Source organism: Pteronotus mesoamericanus, unplaced genomic scaffold (assembly GCF_021234165.1).
Source record: "Pteronotus mesoamericanus isolate MK-2021 breed Mesoamerican mustached bat unplaced genomic scaffold, CSHL_Meso_final contig_163, whole genome shotgun sequence".
Classification (NCBI taxonomy): domain Eukaryota; kingdom Metazoa; phylum Chordata; class Mammalia; order Chiroptera; family Mormoopidae; genus Pteronotus; species Pteronotus mesoamericanus.
Genome location: NW_026555064.1, coordinates 18,692,095 through 18,710,796, shown reverse-complemented (window position 1 = coordinate 18,710,796; position 18,702 = coordinate 18,692,095). Strand labels below are relative to the sequence as shown.

At 48.9% G+C, this 18,702-nt stretch overlaps 2 protein-coding genes across 3 annotated transcripts; one reads left to right on the top strand and one right to left on the bottom strand.

The window, feature by feature from the left end:
• Positions 1–610: 610 nt before the first annotated feature.
• On the bottom strand, positions 611–3,490 carry LOC129061271 (centrin-4-like). The gene is made up of 5 exons (XM_054561964.1): positions 3,462–3,490; positions 2,116–2,262; positions 1,638–1,766; positions 897–1,034; positions 611–700 (listed from the first exon to the last, which is right to left on the bottom strand). Exons 1-5 carry the CDS (start codon positions 3,462–3,464, stop codon positions 611–613), a joined length of 507 nt encoding a protein of 168 aa, XP_054417939.1. The 5' UTR covers positions 3,465–3,490.
• Positions 3,491–3,896: 406 nt separating this feature from the next.
• BBS12 (Bardet-Biedl syndrome 12) lies at positions 3,897–12,973 on the top strand. 2 transcript variants are annotated; one of them, XM_054561943.1, is made up of 3 exons: positions 3,897–3,904; positions 8,867–8,927; positions 10,599–12,973. In XM_054561943.1, exon 3 carries the CDS (start codon positions 10,613–10,615, stop codon positions 12,749–12,751), a length of 2,139 nt encoding a protein of 712 aa, XP_054417918.1. In that variant the 5' UTR covers positions 3,897–3,904; positions 8,867–8,927; positions 10,599–10,612; the 3' UTR covers positions 12,752–12,973. The 2 variants fall into 2 exon arrangements, with proteins under 2 accessions (XP_054417918.1, XP_054417927.1); XM_054561952.1 differs by lacking the exon at positions 3,897–3,904 and adding an exon at positions 8,002–8,062.
• Positions 12,974–18,702: the final 5,729 nt, after the last annotated feature.

The window sequence follows — 18,702 nt, the reverse complement described above, 5'->3', positions numbered from 1 at the left end:
TTGCAGGATATTAACTGAGCTAACAGGTAGAACTCCTGCCCTAGGACACCGATATTAAATATATAAATGCTAACGTATGGGGAAAGCTGGGGGATACCTGTGCTGCCTTGAAGTTCTGTAGAGGAAGAAGAGTAGCAAATAATACTCTTAGCAAATAAGAGTAGTAGCATGTAAGTAGTAGTTGCTGGACAGTTTTATTCAATACTTTCATATCTGAATAACTGCTGAAAAAAGAAATGTTCATCAGTTTTAAAGAGATGATAATAGGGAAAGTAATGCTGGTTTGCCAAGTTCATTTGCATGTGGGGCCAATTTCATTGAACTTAAGAAGAGATTACAAGTCTTTGGACCCAGGCTTTATAAATAGCAGTCGGAATGAACACTGTGCTTAGATTCATGGTTCAAGGAAGTCATTATTTTGTTTCTTGATGTTGTAGATTTAACAACATATTGGTAGAAACATGTAACTTCTCACATGCACTAGACATCAAGAGACCAGTTTGTGCATATAAACTGAAAATTGAAAATAAATATTCAGATATTATAAAACTGTAGAATATAAATTAGTTAATTTCCAGAAGGAACAACAACCAAAAAAAAAAAACCAGTATTAATAAAGACTGGTCTTTTGCATCATTCTCAAAAATTCTTCCTCATTTATTTCTCCATCTCTATCACGATCAGCTTCATCAAACATTTCCTATAAAAGAAAATGTAAATATAATGTAAAATCTATGAAAAATGAATAATGATATAAATGAATATTCAAATATATACTAAAAACATAATTCTAAATATATGAGTACAATTAAGACTGTAACTGTAAATTATAATATGTAGATAATTGTACATAATTATACATGTAAATTATTGTTATAAACATAAGTAAAATTTACCTGAAGTTCGTCATCTGTTAAATTTTCCCCAAGTTCCTTAGCAACCCTCTTGATGTTGTTTAATGTTATGCTTCCAGTATCATCATCATCAAATAATTTGAAAGACTTCAACAGTTCTTTCTTTTCATCTTTTTCACTCTTTAAAAATAGAAACAACAAAATGTTATTGGTCTTTCATTTATTTATCCTTTGAAGCTGGACTTACAGGTCTTCGAGGTGTAGAGCAGCACTATACCAGGTAGCTGAGCTCTGACCTCACCTACCGCGCTGCCTTTTAAAACGGTGCCCCTGCGCTCATTCCTTGCCGAGGTGTTTACACGCAGGGCTGCTGAAGTGGGAGAGGCGCAGGTGGTAACGAGGATGTCTGTCTTATTAATCCCAGTAGTTGAACTCCATTACAAAAATGTGAGCCCCAAGAGAACAAGGAAGTCGTCTCATTCAGTGTCCCCAGAAGGGTGCTAGGCAAAAGCAGGCACTCAGTGAAGGCTTGTGGGATTCCAGGCTTCCAGTTGCTAGTCCCATTCCCTCCCTCCACCCACATGTCCTGTGATTCCCTGACACAAAAGCCCTTCTGCACACCAGATGGGCTTCGTCACTGCCCTGAAAACATCTTTAATCTGCTATTCCTGTCTAAACCTCAACCATGTTTAAATTCTTCTATGAAACCTTTGATTGCTCCTACCAAAAATATGGAGAAGGCTACTGATTGTATTTCTTTGAAAAACACAATTCCTACTATACCATTTTTACACTCATCATGGCAAAAAAATCTTCAAAATTAATGGTGCCAGTTCCTCCTTTGTCGATTTCAGCTATCAGTTTTTTAACTTCTTCTTTCTTTGGTTCAAATCCCAAGGCCTGCATTGCAATCTGAAATAGGAAGCAAATATATTATCATATGCCACAATCTCATTCTTAGTTTTTAAATGATTTATTAGTTACTACTCTCTCTCTCTCTTTTCTTTTTCTGTGGACAAGTTACACACTCAGAAAGTTGGCCAGCAGGCCTTCCAATCCTGCTGCACCGTGGGACACATCACTGTCTAAAACAAGAATAAACTGCTAGACAAGATACTGTTTGGTGGGTGTGAGCCGGCTGTCTGCATGGAAGGGACTTGATATCCAGCTTTCAGGAGGTTACTGCTAAAGACTTAAAAGATTGCCACAAATAAATGATATGCTTTTTAAAATGTCTTAGAATTAGAAGTAACTTTTGGACCTTCAGTTCTTTTACATCTATGGTTCCAGACCCATCGACATCGAATATATCAAAGGCCTCTTTAATTTCTTGTTTTTGAGTTTCACTCAGTTCAATTTTTGCCGCTCTTTTCTTCGGTTGGCCTGAACTTGTGTGGTTGTTGGATGCCTGTAATAAATACACATGTGGGTGAAAGACAAGCTACGTAACCAGAAAAGTTACCAGAACCAGAATCATTGATGCAGTGGATGTGAACTAACTAAATACAAGAATCGTTGCCAAATATCCTCTTCTAACTATACAGGGAGCCTCAGCAGGGGCCGCCTTTCCCCGTGCGAACATTTTTGCTTTTGTTATTAATACATTGGTGGAAAGCCTGTTTTGGGTTTTTGTTTTGGTTTGGATTTTTGTTACCAATTAGGTTTTTCCTTCAAATTAGTGCCTTTAGAGGAGAAGAGGCAAAGGCAGACATGCTGAAAGAGATGTCACAGAACACAGTCGGCGGTACTGGGTGTATCTGAAAAGCAGTGTGAAGGCACCTTCACTTCCTTTATGCCTAACTGTCTCATCATTAAACTTATTTTGTGGGATAGGCTGGATGGGAACATAATACCCTTCTCCACCTTCTAGCCTCCATTCCTATATTGCAGGTGAAAAGCTACTCCAGGGATCTGCGTAAGAGTACATGTTGGGCCAGTCCTTGTGTCCAGGGAAGGCGGGGGTCATCCTCGTGCTCTTAGCCATTTTCCACTGGCAGGCGAGGTCCGAGTGCCTCGGGGCCTCTTCTGCAGCTTCATCTGGGCACCTCGTCGCCCGCAGCCTCCGGGTGAGGAGCAGCAGTGGCAGAGGCAGCACCCGGCCGGACTCCGCGTTCGGCGCCTCGGCGGCCAGCGCCGCGCGTGCCAACGGGTGTGGCGGCGGCCGGGTCTCGATCCCCCGGCGGCAGGTCCACGGTGGAGCAGCCTCGGCACCTCCAGCTTCCCGGCTGTGCGGAGCCCCTTGGTTCCTCCTAGGGCCCAGCCCCTCCAGCTGTTTCCGCGTCTTATTCTTTGTATGTAACTCTTTTCTGGCTAAAGAGTGGTTTCTGTTTCCAACAGGGAGCCTACCTGAGGCTGGAGGTGCGAGCGGGTGACGGGGCTGAGGAGGGAAAACGAATTAGGGAACCGCTCTTCTGTCCCTAGAGCCGCGGACGACGCGCTTGTTTGGCAGTAAGAGGAGGGGTGACTAACGACCCTCGAGGATTAGGAAAAGGAGGCGAATAACCAATACGTGTCACGATCTAATCCTTCCTTGCTCCGGGGAGGACCGTCAGCCCCAGCCCCAGCCCCAGCCCCAGCCCCAGCCAGAGGTTACAGCGGCGCACTCACCATGTCGCCCACTGACGCCCACCCGCCTCCTCCGCCCGCCGCGTAGCGCAACACTAAGCAGCCTCCTCGGCTCCGAAGCCGTTGCTAAGGCCGCTGCTGCAGATCTCAGGAAGCCCCGCCCACCCAGGCTTTCCAATGCTGATTGACAGTCATTTTACCCAGTAGTCAGAAAGAGACGCCCTAAGGCCGGCCCCCTCTTTACTATTGACCAATAGCGTGACGTCTTGCCTTCCCACCTACCATTAGGCGGAACTCGCGGTCTGGTTTCCTAGCGACCAGGCCCGCCGCCGGCCCGCGCGGCCACTTTCGCTCTTGCACAAACTGCGTCGTGCGGGGCGGGGGCCGACTTCGGCCCGCGCTCGGGTGTGCCTGTGCCCCCAGAACCCGCCAGTTGGTGGGAAGCGGACTGTGGAGTCTCCCGTGGGGCTGGAGAACAGAGCGAGGTTAGTAGCGAGATGCTTCCCCCGACTGCTCGGTCTTTGATGGAGTCCGGGGAGCCCTTGTTTGCTTTCCTTACGCTTGGGCCTGGGAAAGGGTGAGAATGGAGGGCCCGCCGGGTCCGGGGGACGTGGGCCAGAGGCAGAGAGACCCGCCGCTGGCGCCTGCGGTGGGGTCGTTGGCCACTTGCCTCCTGTCCTGTTCGCGGAGTTTCGGCGCGGTGCGGGGGCGCGATCGGAGGGAGCGGGTGCAGGGGCGCGGTGGGCCTCGGATGCCCTGGAAGCCTCCTTGCATAGGACGGAGGGTATACCTGTGTTGTGGTGTGTATCTGCCGGGGAGGATTTCGGCCCCACCCGCGAGCGCCCCCAGACGTCTGCACACACACGCAGGGCCCGGCGAAGTCCACCCGGCGAGCGCCCCCAGACGACTGCCGGGGAGGGATGGCTCACCCTCAGCCATCCCACTGGCTGACCCCCAAGATCTGGCCGGCGATCCAACCACATCCTGCCCAGATCCGCATTCTCGAGTAGGACACAGGTCGCCCGGTAGTCCGGGTGACTCAGTGACAGCCAAGAGATAGACACCCGTATACCTGCTTGAACCAAAGCAAAGGCTTGTGCAGAGCGCCAGACCTGCTGGTTGAAGAGGAGTCTTACGCATTAGAATGAGGTTAGATTATGGGACACCTGTGTTGAGCTTGGAAGGAACGACTGGGTTTTCTAAGATAAGCAGATGTTTTTAGGCAGTGGGACAGCCTGATCATATTTGTGCTTTTCAGCAGTCACTGTTTACAGGAACCATTTTGAAAACAATGAAGGGGCCTCAACCAAGGCCGCAGCAAATAAGAATCGTGTCCACTCCAAAGGGGCCTGATCCCTACAGCCAGGGTGGAGGGGTACCGAGAGGGCCATTGATTTAATCTTGTTTCAGTTTTGTGCTTCAATTTAAAATCGTTCATACGGTGAAAACCAATCACGCAGTCACTCGTAAGCAGTCAGACAATATCTCGGGTACGTGCAATACTTCAGTCGCTACAATTGCCCCCCCACCGCCCCCGGAAATTACATTCCAAGAAAGGAGATAGTCAGTAAGTAAGTAGTAGATTAGTAAACTGTGTACTGTGTGCAGATACGTGTTACAGGAAAAAAGAAAGTGCAGAGCAGATAAAGGAATGCAGAGTGTAGAGTGGGAAAGAGTTTGGGGTGTTGGATAAGGTGCTCAGGTGGGCCCCATCGAAAAGGGGACATTGGAGAAAATGTTTAAAGGTGGCGAGGCTTTGGATTCCTTGGGGAAGAGCATTCCAGAAGAGGGAACAACAGAACAGAAATGCTGGGGTAGGGAACCTGCCTCGCCCGTTCAGGAATGGAAGGGCGGTGGAGCAGAGGGGGCTGGGGGGAGAGTAGCAGCAGACAACGTCCGGCAAAGGCGGCGCAGGAGTGCGCATAGCCCGGACGGTGTAAAGGCTTTCAGGGACGTGGGAAGGCTCTACGAGGTTTTGAGCAGAGGAGTGAAAAGACATGAGTTAACTTTTAAAAGGGAGTCCTGTGTCAGATAGGGGAGAAGAGACTTTTATTTTCCAAAGCAGTGGAATGATGTGACCAGACTGTGGTACTGGGAATAGACTGAAGCTAGGCAAACTGTTGGTTTTGACGTGATGAAAAAAGCTAATTATACCTGTCAGAAAATATTACTTTTTAAAATAATGCATCTCCTGAAAAGGCGTCAAATGTCTTAGGATTCTGAGCCAAGTACCTCAGCCAAGACTAGTCACGATCTCAGACAAGAAAGCGCCTTCTGATGTCCGAGTCCCAGTGGAGGGCCGAGCCCACTGTCCGACTTGCGCACTTAGAGAATTAAAGCAACGCCAAGCTGGCAAGTAACATTGCTGTTCATGGAAAACGCTGCTGATGCGTAGCAGAACATGATCAGATTGCGCCAGTTCAATGCCAAGAAAAGTTGCTGGACGTACTTTCATCTTTGAAAGGATCTATGTCACCATCCCCTTCACCATCTTCGCCTTTTTTTACTCAGCTTCTTAGAAGATGAGGGATTCTTGTTTTCTTTTTATTTTATGTTAATTATAGCAAGCTGCAATTTCTTCAAAATAACCATTTAGGAGCGCTTCTAAATTTAGGAATGCTAAGCCTTTTTTTAAAAGTTACTGAAACTTGGGATAGACTCTTCAAATGCTGAAATAGATCTTGTATTAATTTTGATATCAATTTTTGCTTGTAGATTAGTTAAAATAATTTAATGTTTCTCTTGGGAAAACTTTATCGCATAAATACAGACTAAATTTTAAATAGCCTATGCTACCTTCCTTTTGCTCTAAATTCTTTATGACTTTTCCACTCATCTAGTACTTTCTTGGGATTTAAACATAGTATAGAAAGGAAACCATAAACAGAGACTCTGACACCTGGGCGCGGGGGGGGGAGGGCACATCCGTGGTGTGAAGAGCGTGAACAGGCCGGGAGGAAGGCAATCTGGGCAGGGGAGGGTTCCACAGGAGAGGCTGAGTCTCTGCCCTGCTGGCTAGAGGTCGTCATTAATAGCATGGGGCTGGGGCATCAGACAGGCCTGGGTTTTAGTCCATAACTTTTCACTTACTACTGCAAGATTTTGTATATGTTACTTCACTGTTCTTCGTTTTCATGTCATTAAAACTGGTCAGTTATAGTTCCTACCTTATGTTGTTGTGAGAACTACACATGTGAAGGGCCTCAGACTTAGTAAGTTCTCAAAACCTGTTAGAAATAAAAACAAAAGCAAAAAGCGAGTCTTATCCTGTCAAGTTTGTTTTCTCAACAGATTATTCTGGAGCAATTGGCTCTAACTCATAACGGAAAAAATGACCCACACCTCGTACCATTTATAAACATCAGTTTAAGGTAAATTGTAAATGGAAAACCTAAAACAAAAAGAGCAAAGTAGGAGAACTCTCACTTTCTGACTTCAAAACTTATTACTTGTCTACAGTACTCAAAACAGGGTGGCCCGGCTTAAGGGCAAGTGAACTAGAATGGAGAGTTCACCCGCAAACTTATGTGTTGTTGCCCATTGATTTTCGACAGAGGGCCAAGACCACTCAGTGGGGAAAAGAATAGCCTCTTCAGTGAATGGTGCTGGAACAATTTGATTTTTAAATGAAAAAAAAAACAAACCAAAATGAAGTTGGACCCCAACCTCACACCATATACAAAAGTCAACTGAAAATGTATTAGTGAATGTTATACAAAACTGTAAAACTTTTTGAAGAAAACACTGGGTAAATCTTCAGGACCTTGGATTTGACATGGATTCTTAGATATGACTTCCAAGAGCATGAGCAACAGAAGAAAAAGTAGACAAATTAGACTTCGTTAAAACTGAGAATTTTTACATATCAAAGTACATGATACAATTACAATCTACTGAACGAGAGAAAATATTTGCAAGGCGTATTTTGATGTTTCTTATATCCAGAATATATAAAGAACTCTTGCAATTCAACAACACAAAGAGAAACAGCCCAATTTTAAAATGGGCAAAAAACTTGAATAGATATTTCTCCAAAGAAATATACAAGTGGCCCAAAATCGCATGAAAAGATGTTTAAAAACATTAGACATTAGAGAAATGCAAAACAAAACCCCAATGAAATTTCACTTTAAACCCACTAGATGTCTATTATTAAAACAAAACAAACGAAAAATAAGTTCTGGTAAACACAGAGTTGAGCAGTGTTCCCCCCAAATTTATGTCCACCCAGAATCTCAAAAAATGATTTTATTTGGAAACAGGGTCTTTGTAGATATAATTATGTAAAATGAAGTTGTACGGGATTAGGAAACCCGATGCCTGCCGTCCCTCCAGCTTGCTATAATTAACATAAAATAAAAAGAAAACAAGAATCCCTCATCTTCTAAGAAGCTGAGTAAAAAAAGGCGAAGATGGTGAAGGGGATGGTGACATAGATCCTTTCAAAGATGAAAGTACGTCCAGCAACTTTTCTTGGCATTGAACTGCCTAGAAAACCCTAAACCCAATGACTGTTGTCCTTTAAAGAGGGCCCTATGGAAGAGAGGCAGAGATTGGAGTTATGGCGCCAAAAGCCAGACACCTCTGGAAGCAACTGGAAGCTGGAAGAGGCAAAAAAGATTCTTTTCTAGAGCCTTGGAAAGGTACGTGGCCATGCAAATACCTGGACTCAGCTGCTATAGAAACCAGTGTGGCAGTTCCTCGAAAAGTTCAGCATGGACCGACCACAGGACCCCTCCTGGTGTGTAGCCAAAAGAACTGAAAACGGGGACCCAAACATTTGTACACAGATGTTTGCTTGCCCTACTCACAGGAATCAAAAGGTCCACGGAGGGAGGGATGGATGGATCAACCCAATGACGTACACGTACTGTGGAATGTTACTCAGCCACAAAGGGAATGGTGTGTTGACCCGGGATGCAGTGAGGACGAACCTCAGAAACAGTACGCTGAGTGAGATAGGCCGCGCTAAGGGTCCATACTCTATGAGTCCATTTACATGAAATACCAGAATAGGTAAATCCTTAGCAACAGAAAGCAGTGTGGCGTTTGCCAGGGGCTGGGATGAGGAGCACAGGGGGAGGCTGCTCCCTGGCTGCAGGGCTTGCTTTTGGGGAGATGGAGATGCTTGGGAACTAGTCACAGGCAGAGGTCGCACAACACTGTGAATGTACTTCGTGCCTCTGAATTGTACACTTTAAAATGGTTAAGTTTGGTATGTGAATTTCATCTCCATTTTTAAAAAGACTAAACTGTAATGCTTTTAGAAGCAATATAAAAGAACGTCCTTTGTACTCAGTGGTAGGCAACACTTTTAAAAATAGAACCAGAAAGCTATAACCATTAAAAAAAAAAAAAAGAACGACTAGGGAAATGGGCTGCCAGGCAGTGTTAAGGCCATTTGACACCATCAGCAGGGTCCTGGGTGTTTTTCTGTTTGTTTTCAGCTGCCCCGGCAAGTGCGGAGTAGAGAGAGCTGGATTTCTTCAACACCAGTGGCTTTGCAGGGTGAGTGAGACGGACCCCAAGAGGGACAAGGGTTCTGAGGGCGATTGTAGTAACTGATAAGTGGGAGCTACACTGGGTGAGCCGAGGATTAACAACACGGGCCGAGGGGTGAAGGCAGCAAGAGCGGGGCAGGATCAGGGCCGGGTAGGACTCGGTGGGGGAGGATTACTGGAGTTGTGTATTTTGATGCTGTCGAGGGGTGTGCGTGTATCGGGAGTTATTTTTATTCTATAGACTTGAGAACCGCACAAAAGAGAATTTGAAACTGAGTTCAAACAGCCCGTTTTATGTTCCCCTGGACTCTACTGGCTTTGCTCCTTCGTCCCTGGCAGTGGCAGGAAGCTGCCGCTGCGGAGCTGTGCTCCGGCCTCCTGCTGGCCTCGGTGCGCCTTGAGCCCGGTGCTCACTCCTCAGCTGCAGGGGTGAATTAGGCGCTCCGGTCCCCTTACCAGTGCTGGGCCGGTGCTGGAGGAGAAGGAACCTCCGAGTCATATGCTCTTTGATGGTTTGGATTTAAAAGATGGTAATAAACACATTAGTCAAGGAATTATAATGTGTTAGAGGTAGAAGAGAAGTTCATATTTTCTACAGTTTTAGTTCTAGTACTTTAACTGAGAGCTCATACCCATGAGACAGCTTTTCAATTACTTTGCTTAAAAAGCTGTTTTTATTGGGCTAAAGTCTTTCTCTTGTAACTTCTTTCTGTTAGTTTTAGATGTGAATTCTGAAGATTATGTGGGAAAAGTCCAATTGTTCTTGAGTTTCCTTTGAATACTGCTTTTTTTCCTTTTTGATATTCTAATCAGTGACCACATCTATCGTTCTCCCCTCCATCCCCCCGCCCCCTTCTCATCCAGTAACTACAGAATGGTCCTAACAGGCCCCCTGCCTGCAGTCTGGCACCTGCCCATTCAGTTCCAACCCTCTTGGCAGCGTAGTGGTAATAGATCCAAACACAGACAGTAGCAGCAGTAATAGTACTAGCAGCAGCATATATAGCGAGTGCTCGGAGAGCACTAATTCTGCGCCAGGTGCTGTTCTGAGCATGGCTCTCGTTCCTGCTCCTAACAACACTGGGAAGTGCCCTGTGTCTCGGGCAGAGCAGTCAGTGACTCGCCGGAGGCTGTGCCCGAGAGCTGAGCTCAGGCCCCGCTGCTGGATTCGGAGAGCGTGCTCCACCCGCTGCCTCACGCTGTCTCCTGCCCTCGTAGGCGAAGCCCTCCTGTGGTTCCCGGAGCCGCAGCAGGGGCAGGGACCTATGGCCCTGCAGGCTGCGAGCCCTCGCCTCCTGTAGCGCGTCATGTCCTGCACGTCCCACGCCCTTTACACTCCCCTAACACTCAACTGCTTGTTTGGCCCCAGCACCCCCTGAGTTTTCACGTATCTGCATCTCCTGCCACCTCCTTCAACTTGCTGGCTCTGTCAGATGATTCTTCAAGACTCAGTCCTGGCATCACCTTCTTCTGGAGCCAGTGCCTGTGCCCCCGCCCCCGCCGTGGGACAAAGGGCTCCCCCCCCAGCCCCCACACCTCCACTCCCGCACGGCTGCGTGTGACGGAGGCTGCGCGGTCCAGAATCTCCTCGGGGCGGGGACTGTCTCACTGTCCCTTGTAAGCGTTCTGAAGCGTAAACTACGCTCAGTAACCTCCCAGGTGTTTATTTCATTTGCAGATGACGGCGGGGTGATGGCTTGCTGGGGCGTAAACAAAAGGAGGCACGTGGGACTCCAGCAGCTCGCGTCCTTCGCACACGCAGGAAGGACCTTCCTGGGCCCAGTCAAGTCCTCCAAGTTCGTTGTGGACGAAGAGGGTCAGGAGAGTGTGCTAGTCAGTTCAACAGCCCGGCTCCTGGAAAGGCTGGACCTGTCTGGCGCGGTAGGGCAGCTGCTCAGGGAGGCTGTCCAGGCCCAGAGCAGCGCCTACGGGACTGGGGCCAGCACCCTCCTGTCTCTCGCTGGCGCATGGAGCAGCGCCGCCGCCGAGTGCCTCCACCTGGGGGTCCCCGTGCCATCCATTGTGTCGGGCATGGCGGAGGGCTTGGCCTCCTGCATGGAAGAGGCAGCTGTCCTTCAAGTGCCTCTCCACCATGTCGTGGACCAGATGGGCAGTACGCAGCCGTCTTCTGGGCCTGGGTCATCGGGTGTCAGTTTGGGTCTCTCTCTACAGACGCCTTCAGAGACTGGTTTGATGCCGGAAGAGTGTGGTCCCCAAGAGGTTGCCTCTCAGTCATCAGCCATTTCCAGTGTTGCTGGGGGACCTGTTAAGTCAACCAAACTTTTCAGACCTAAGGCTACAGTCGGAACAGATGAAAACCCGTCGCAAACCCCCCTGACTCTGAGAAGCAGTCTGCTTGCAGACCCCCGCAGCGGAAAGCGCATACTGACCCACAGTAGGCACTGCAATCGGGCAGGCGATGCTCGCTGGGCGAGCAGGCCAGGTGGAGTTCTAGAACAATGTGCAGCCGCTCCCCCTGCCCCCTGGTGCAAGGAGCTGGCAGAGCTGGCGGCGGGCCTGAGCCACGGAGACGCCGGCAGCATGAAGCTGGTAGAGGCGGCCGTGCGGCTGCAGCACCAGCGGGCGGGCCCACACCGGGGCAGCCCGGCGGCGCCGTTCTTGTTCGACGTTTCACGAGTCTTCACTTGCTGTTTGCCAGGCTTCCCCGAAGCCGCGTCCTGCGTCTGTGCGGGATATGTCACCGTCGTGTCAGCAGCTTGCGCTGCCCTGCTCGGGGACTTACCGAGCCAGCCTCTCCGAGTGGTTCTCCTCGAGGGGGACCTCACAGAGAGCTACCGCCACCCGGGGTTTAACAAGGCTGCAAATGTCCGAACAGTGTCAGAGAGCGCAGAGAAACTTCACCGAGACAGCCCCGGGGAACTGTGGGCAAACCACGTGTTGCAGGTGTTGGCTGGGCTCGGCGTGCACCTCGTGCTGGTGCAGGGAAGCGTGTCGGAGCTGCTGGCTGAGAGGTGCGCACGCAGCGGGCGGTTGGCTATCGGGTCGGTGCCCGGCCGCGTGATGCGGATCTTCGCGGAGGCTTCCAGCGCCACGCCGGTGACCTACACCTCGCAGGTGAGCGCCGCCACCGTGGGCAGCGGGGTCTGCGTGGCCGCCTGGGGCGGTGCTCCCGGGGTCGTTGGCGATGGAGTCAATGGAAGGGCGATCGTGGTGAAAACGGAAGGGATTAATTTGGTCACGGCGGTGCTCACTGGCCCTGTCGCGGCACAGGTGCAGACCAGAGAAGACAGGTTCTGGGCCTGCGCCTACCGTCTGCACTACGCTCTGAAGGAGCACAAGGTCTTCCTCGGAGGCGGTGCGGTTGAGCTTCTGTGTCTTAGCCACCTGCAGGCTCTCGCGGAGCTGCCTGTGGCTGCCGGAGACCAGGCCCGCTCTGGAGGGCGGCCGGGCGCTGCCCCACGGCTGGCCGCGGCACCGGCGCTCCACAGACCCGCCGTGCTCCGGGGCCTGGCCAGCGGGTGGCGCCAGTACCTCTCCACTCTCCTGCGTAACGCCGCCGGTCACTCCTCGGAACTGGAAGCCTGGACTTTGATTCAGCACCATCTGCAACGCGCCGCAGACTCGGGCTCTCCTTCGTCTTACATCTTGAATGAATATAGTGAACTGAGTAGTGGAATTTTTAATTTAGGCAATTCAAATCAGCTGGGGCACAGCCCCAGAGTCTACGACACCGTTACGCCAAAGGTGGAGGCATGGCGCCGCGCCCTGGATCTAGTGCTGTTAGTGCTGCAGACAGACAGCGAAATCATTACTGGGCGTGGGCACGCCCAGATAAAGTCACAGGAGTCGGAGGGCTTTTTGTTTTTGTAGGGTTATTGGCTAAGTCTTTGGGAAATAATCTTTTGTGATATGCTGATAATAAATTTTCTAGTAGACGAGTCACCGTGCCTAAAATGCTAGCTTTTACCAAGAAAAATTGATGTCCATCAGTAACTGTGCAAGGTCGGGAATCCACCCCACTTACAAGTTCACCGGTTAGCCTGCTACTCTTTCACAGGAAGGGGATGATGCAGAACCCACGAGACACTTTGGTCAGAGACAAAGGAGTTCTATGACTCAGTGGAGGCAGCAGCAGAGCCCTGTGCGGGTTTGCCACAGTTGCCCAGCGTCCCAGAGCGGCAACACGAAGGGCCAGGGGTGGAAGCTGGCACAGCCATGGGTCCCGTTAGAGAGCGGGTCACTGAGCTTAGGGCAGTCACTGCGTTTACAACGAGCAGAACCGGGCCTGTACTTTGTCCAAGCGGAGCGTTACTTCCCGCGTCGGGGTTACAGAGCAGCATAGCACACGCCTGGAACCTGGACCTGGTGAGGATAGGGCCGGTCCTCGCGCTCATGGCATCCCTAGAAAGTGTGCCCAGGGCCCAGAGCCCATCCTGGGCAGCTGTGTCCGCAGCCTGCACTCAGCCTGATACGGTCTTGGCCAAACTTGAAGTTCCAGGTGAGCATGCCACTCGCCGGCTGCCCTGGCTACTTTGACAAACAGGTCGTTTAGTTGACACCAGATCCATCCAGCTGGTCTCACACAGCAATTAAATAAGGCTGCTGTCAACATCGGAGAGCCCGCGAAGCCAGTTTACAGTACTGATCGCGGTTCTGGCCCCCATGGACTTCAGCTTAGTCGGCTGTGAATTCCAGGGCCTCGTAGGTCTCTTTACTAGCCAGGATGTAGTCCAAGACCGATTATCCAGTATCACCCATGCAAGGGAGTTTTGACTGACTTGCTGATCTTTGGTGTCATTTTCAAAAAAATTCCAGGAATGCAACCGCCATCCCTGGTGGAGGACCTTTCTCCCGCGGCCACTCTCCCCACCTACAGGACCTCCATAGGCCCAGGCCCCTCTGCTTCCGGGTTCGTTGTGAAACCTGATTTGAATGGCCCATACTTGGATTTCATTAAGTCACACAGCTAGTGTCACCAAGCAGCTGCAGCCTCTTGTCATATGGGGCGATATCTGAGGGGATTCAAACATATGTTAGGGACTGTGATTTAATTACCCTCATGCTCGGGTAAGAGACTGGGATTTGGGGTTTAATGTTGTTTTAAACATGATCACGTGACCATCTTACACAGCTCCTCATCCCAGGTGTGTATATTGTTGTTGTTCAAAATTAGAAAAATAATGTTGAGTGTTGAACAGTTTTTAAAAGTAAAATATATTATTTTACTTGAGTAGATATTGACACCTTTACTCTCCTGTATACTATGCTATTAACACTTAGGTTTTGTTAAAATACTGCACAGGTTATGTGTGCCACTGATATTAATGTAGATAGTGGTTCACCTCACTTTGTATGATGGGTTTTTTGTGAAGCTGGTATTTGCATGTTATTTAGTAAAATCTTACCTTCCCTTTGAAACTAGAGGTCTCACTACAACAGATTTTGTAAATCACAGTAGACTAAAACTCTTGGCTCAGTTCATGTGAGTATTCTTGCTTCCTCTGGCAGTTCGGTCGCAAGTGTAAATGTGAAAGTAGCTACTTGCTCTAGGCAGCACCTCTGTGAGTTTGGTCCGTACGAGCTACTCCCTGATGAGGGTGACCCTCTGCTGCCCTCACCGGCGTCTGTGGGCCGGCAGAGCTGTGATTGTGAGAAGCCTCCATTCGGCGACTGACAGGCATGCGGCCTGCGAGACCCTGGGCCACTTTGACCCCGGCGCTTCCCCCACCCCCACTAAATCGAGCGGTTCAGAGTAGAACAAGAACATGAACCAGAGAGCCAGGAACTGCCCCCAAACAGGCTCCAGGGGGTGATGCTGAGACTTTTAACAAAGTGACATTATATTTTAGTGACATCCCCACAAACATTGTGAAATAGTTTTCAATGAGCCATTCTAAAAAATCTAGTTTCTCTGTTATTTTAAAGTGAGTTCTCACCTGTGGTCCCTTAGTACGTTTCTACGGAGCTCTTTAGCCAGCAAAGGTCTCCCCTCAGGCAAGAGGCTCTGCTCCCCATGAGGCCGACCCTGGGGTGAGGAAGCCCCCCAGGCTGGCAGGTGGCCTGGTCTCCCTTCCCGGCTCCCGAGCGAGCGGCCCTGGCAGGCCCTTACTTTGCGTCTGACTTTATCGCTGACCAGCCTGATTTCATGCTCTGGCACCTTCATTCTCCCGAAATACTTTTAATTCTTCATCTTGTAGAGTTCATGTTGTCTACTAAAATAGCCCGGCCCGTTCTTTCACCTCTTCATCTTTAACCGGGGATCGCCTTTCCCTCTTGCCCAGTTCATGCTTCATCCTGGGGTTTTTCTCACACACTCGTGCGCGTGCGCGTGCACCTTTTATTGCTTTCCGTTACTCTGCAAGAGTGAAATTTTTGGTCTCTTCCAACCTCCACAAACACACACCAACGAATCATTAACATTCAGTGTGGTTCTCCAAGCCCCTTCTGTGTGTGTAGATGTAGAAATGTTTTTACAGTCCGTAATTAGGATCGTACTAAACACATCACCATAGAACCTGCTTCTGTCAGGTAATACATTAAGAAATTGACCCAATGTTGCAAATAGAGCTCAGCAAAATTCCTTCAGTGGCATCGTGTTACTCCAGGCCAATGACCTACTGTGATTTATTTCACGGATTTCCTATTAGACATTTAGTCCTGTTCCAGTTTGGACACTATTACAAACAAGGCTATGAAAAATGTATTTGTAGCTGCATCTTTCCTCTTATTTGTCATTATGTCCCTTGGAGAAAATTTTATTGGCTATTGAGTCAACAGGTAGGTGGGTATCTTAGCTTTTTTTAATATATTTTTGCCAAATTCTTCCAAAGCTTCTGCAAGTGAAAGTGTCATTTCCATAGCCATTGTCCCCACTGGATATTAGAAAATTTTGTTTGAAATTTGGGTGAAAATGGAATCTCGTCTCTTACCTTCCTTTGATTATTAGTGAGGAAGAAAGGGCAGTAATGTTTCTTTATATTTCAGTGTTTGTAAAATTTCTGTATTTCCTTCCTTTGGTGTTATGTTTAGAAAGGTCTTCCCAACCCCAAGATTACACTGCAATCACCTATACAGACTTCTAGTAATTTTATGGTCTTATTCTTCTTTCACATTTAAATACTTAGTCCATCTGGAATTTATTTTAGTAGACAGCTTGAACTCTAAAAGAACTTTTTCCAAATGATTATCCACTTGTCCCAGCATCACGCTAGAGTTTTTGTTGCCCACTGAGATACTTCTTAGCAGTGAAGAGGAAATACCAGCAGAAAAAGAGGTTCTCAGTTGCTCAGGAACATTTTCACGCCTTTCTAATGATGGATTCATAGTGTCCAGCGTTCTTTTCTGCTATGATAGTAGCAGCATATTCTACTGAAAAACGAATACGGTACACACGTCACACCAGCAGTGGGGTGATACAGGCAGCGCCCCTTTATGACAGTTGTCCTATACAAGATTGAGAGCTACGTGCTCCCACAGAAGCGCTTTAAAATATGCAAGGTTGTCCGAATTTTACCATGAAAAACCTGAAAGATTTCTTTCTTTGACCTGTAGGTGGCAAACTTCCACCCTCATGCTCTTAAAAAACCGACCTGCTGGTTTCAAGTGCACAGAATGGAAAGCGATGATTTTGGTTTGGGGACGCGTGAATGGAGGGCAGGAAAGGTGAAGGCCGTTCCTTCTTGTTAGTGTGGGTTCGCAGACGGTCGCAAAGACCTGGAACCGCCTCCCACCTCCCGCCTCTGCGGTGAGCTTGCTGTGGCTCAGGAAGGCGGCCGGTCTGGGCCTCTCACCTTTAAGTGGAACTGGAATGACGTCCTCCCCACTATAGTTTCCAGCTCTGACTCTCACGGTTCTTGGAACCAGTTTAAATCCCTGACAGATTTGGAGTGATAGTGAGGTTCACTTGAAAGGAGGGAAAAGATTAAATTGCTTCTTAAAAGAGCATAATAAGGCCAAACTAAAATTGGTGGCAAAAGCTTTAAAACATGATGTTTATAATGTTGGGGTTTCAAAACTGGCCAATTATGGATTCAGACCATTGCAATGACTGACTTTATTGCCGACCGGAGGTAACAGTAGAGAAGGACGTGCCTTTTTTTATCGAGAGGAAAAAGAATGAGCTGAGAACTGCTGTCTTTGCAGCCCTATCCGTAAATTACAAAGGGTTCAAAGGTAGAACATAAATCGGCAAGAAGCGACAATATAAAATATAAAACCCAAAGAAGCCAGAATAACGTGGATGGGCAATACACTGGGGGATATTAAAAAAAGAGAAGAGCTACTGAACACAGGACACATTTTTTCATATTTCAGGAATACATACATTTGCAGTGACAGGGGGCTACGTGGGACACACCCTGAGAGGCGTCCTGTGCGAAGTGTGTGAACACGAACACCCACCCCCGAGCGGCAGGTGGGGCTCCATGAGCTCAGGCGGCCCGGCCACGCCAGTGTCCAAGGCTTCCTGAGAGCCGCCGTCGCGCCCCCGCGCCCCCGCGCCCGCGCCTCCCCCGCCGACTGTCTGAGCGGCCGCGTCCCTCGTCCCCCGTCTCCCGCCCTCGGGTGGCCGCGCCCGCCCGCACCCGGCGCTGGGTGGGCCTGCGGAGGGCGCTGGGAGGCGCTGCGGGCTGTGGAACGACCGCCCTGCGCCTCCGCGCCTTTCTCGGCGCCGGCCGCCGGCGTCGGTGCGTTCGCCGCCAGTGTCCAGGGGGCCCCGCGCGTTCGCCCGAACGCCCGGCTTCCGAGACGGGCAGCTCCTCCTGGAGCCGCGGGAGCGAGCGGAGTGCTCTCCGTGCGGCCCCCTCTGTGAGGCTGAACGCCGCTCAGAGGAGGCGCGGGAGGCGCGGGAGGCGCGCGGGCCCCGGCGCAGCGCGGGTAGAGCGCCTGGAAGGCGGCGGCCTGCCCGTCGGAGCGGACGCGGACTGTCTGATCCGACCTCGGGCTCGGGGCGGCGGGGACGCCTGCGTTGGGGCGCCGCGGGGAAAAGGCCAGTCGGCTCAGCTGTCAGTGGTTCGCGTGGGAAAGTGGTCACAGTAGCATAAAAATGGAAGCAAACCACATATTCCACACTGGCGGTGTTTAGACAAATAGGAGGGACTGCTCTGGTGGAATGAGGCTTGTGCTACGATTAAAAAGCGTCAAGTATGCATTCTACTTCAACACATGAACAAGTTTATAAATAGTGCCAAATGAAAAAACAGCTTGAGATAATACGTAAAAACAACAAAGATTGAAACCCAGAGAAAACATCAAAGATTGAAACACAGAGCAAGGTAAATCATTCCAATTCTTGTTATTTGGTAAAGTCCCAACTTTTAGAAATGACAATAATTCTAATTAGTCATAATTATTTTATCTGGTATTATTGTATGTCCATATGTAGTAAGGCCAAGTATTCAAGTCCATTTGAGGTGATTCTAATATTAGTTGGAACCACCTCCAAAAGTTTTTTTTTTTCCCTTTTAGAATCACTTCATGGTGGATTTTTCTAATGCACTAATTGAAGCTAGGGACAAATTAGGTCATCTTTAAAAGTTTAGTTGTGACAGTCTAAAAAACCTGAGCAGCTCTGCTCCAAACTATCAAGTTTAGTAAAAAATCAAGTTTAGTCTGAGAAGCAGTCACAGCCCAGAGGACTGTAAGGAGACCTGACAACCAAGAGTTTTGGGATCCTGGACATTAGGTAAAAACTAAGGAAATCAGAGTAAAGTATGGACTCCAGTTGATAATTATGTGTCAGTATCAGATTATTAATTATAACATACCATCCTACCAGAAGATGTTAATAATAAGGGAAACTAAATGTGGCATATATGGGAATG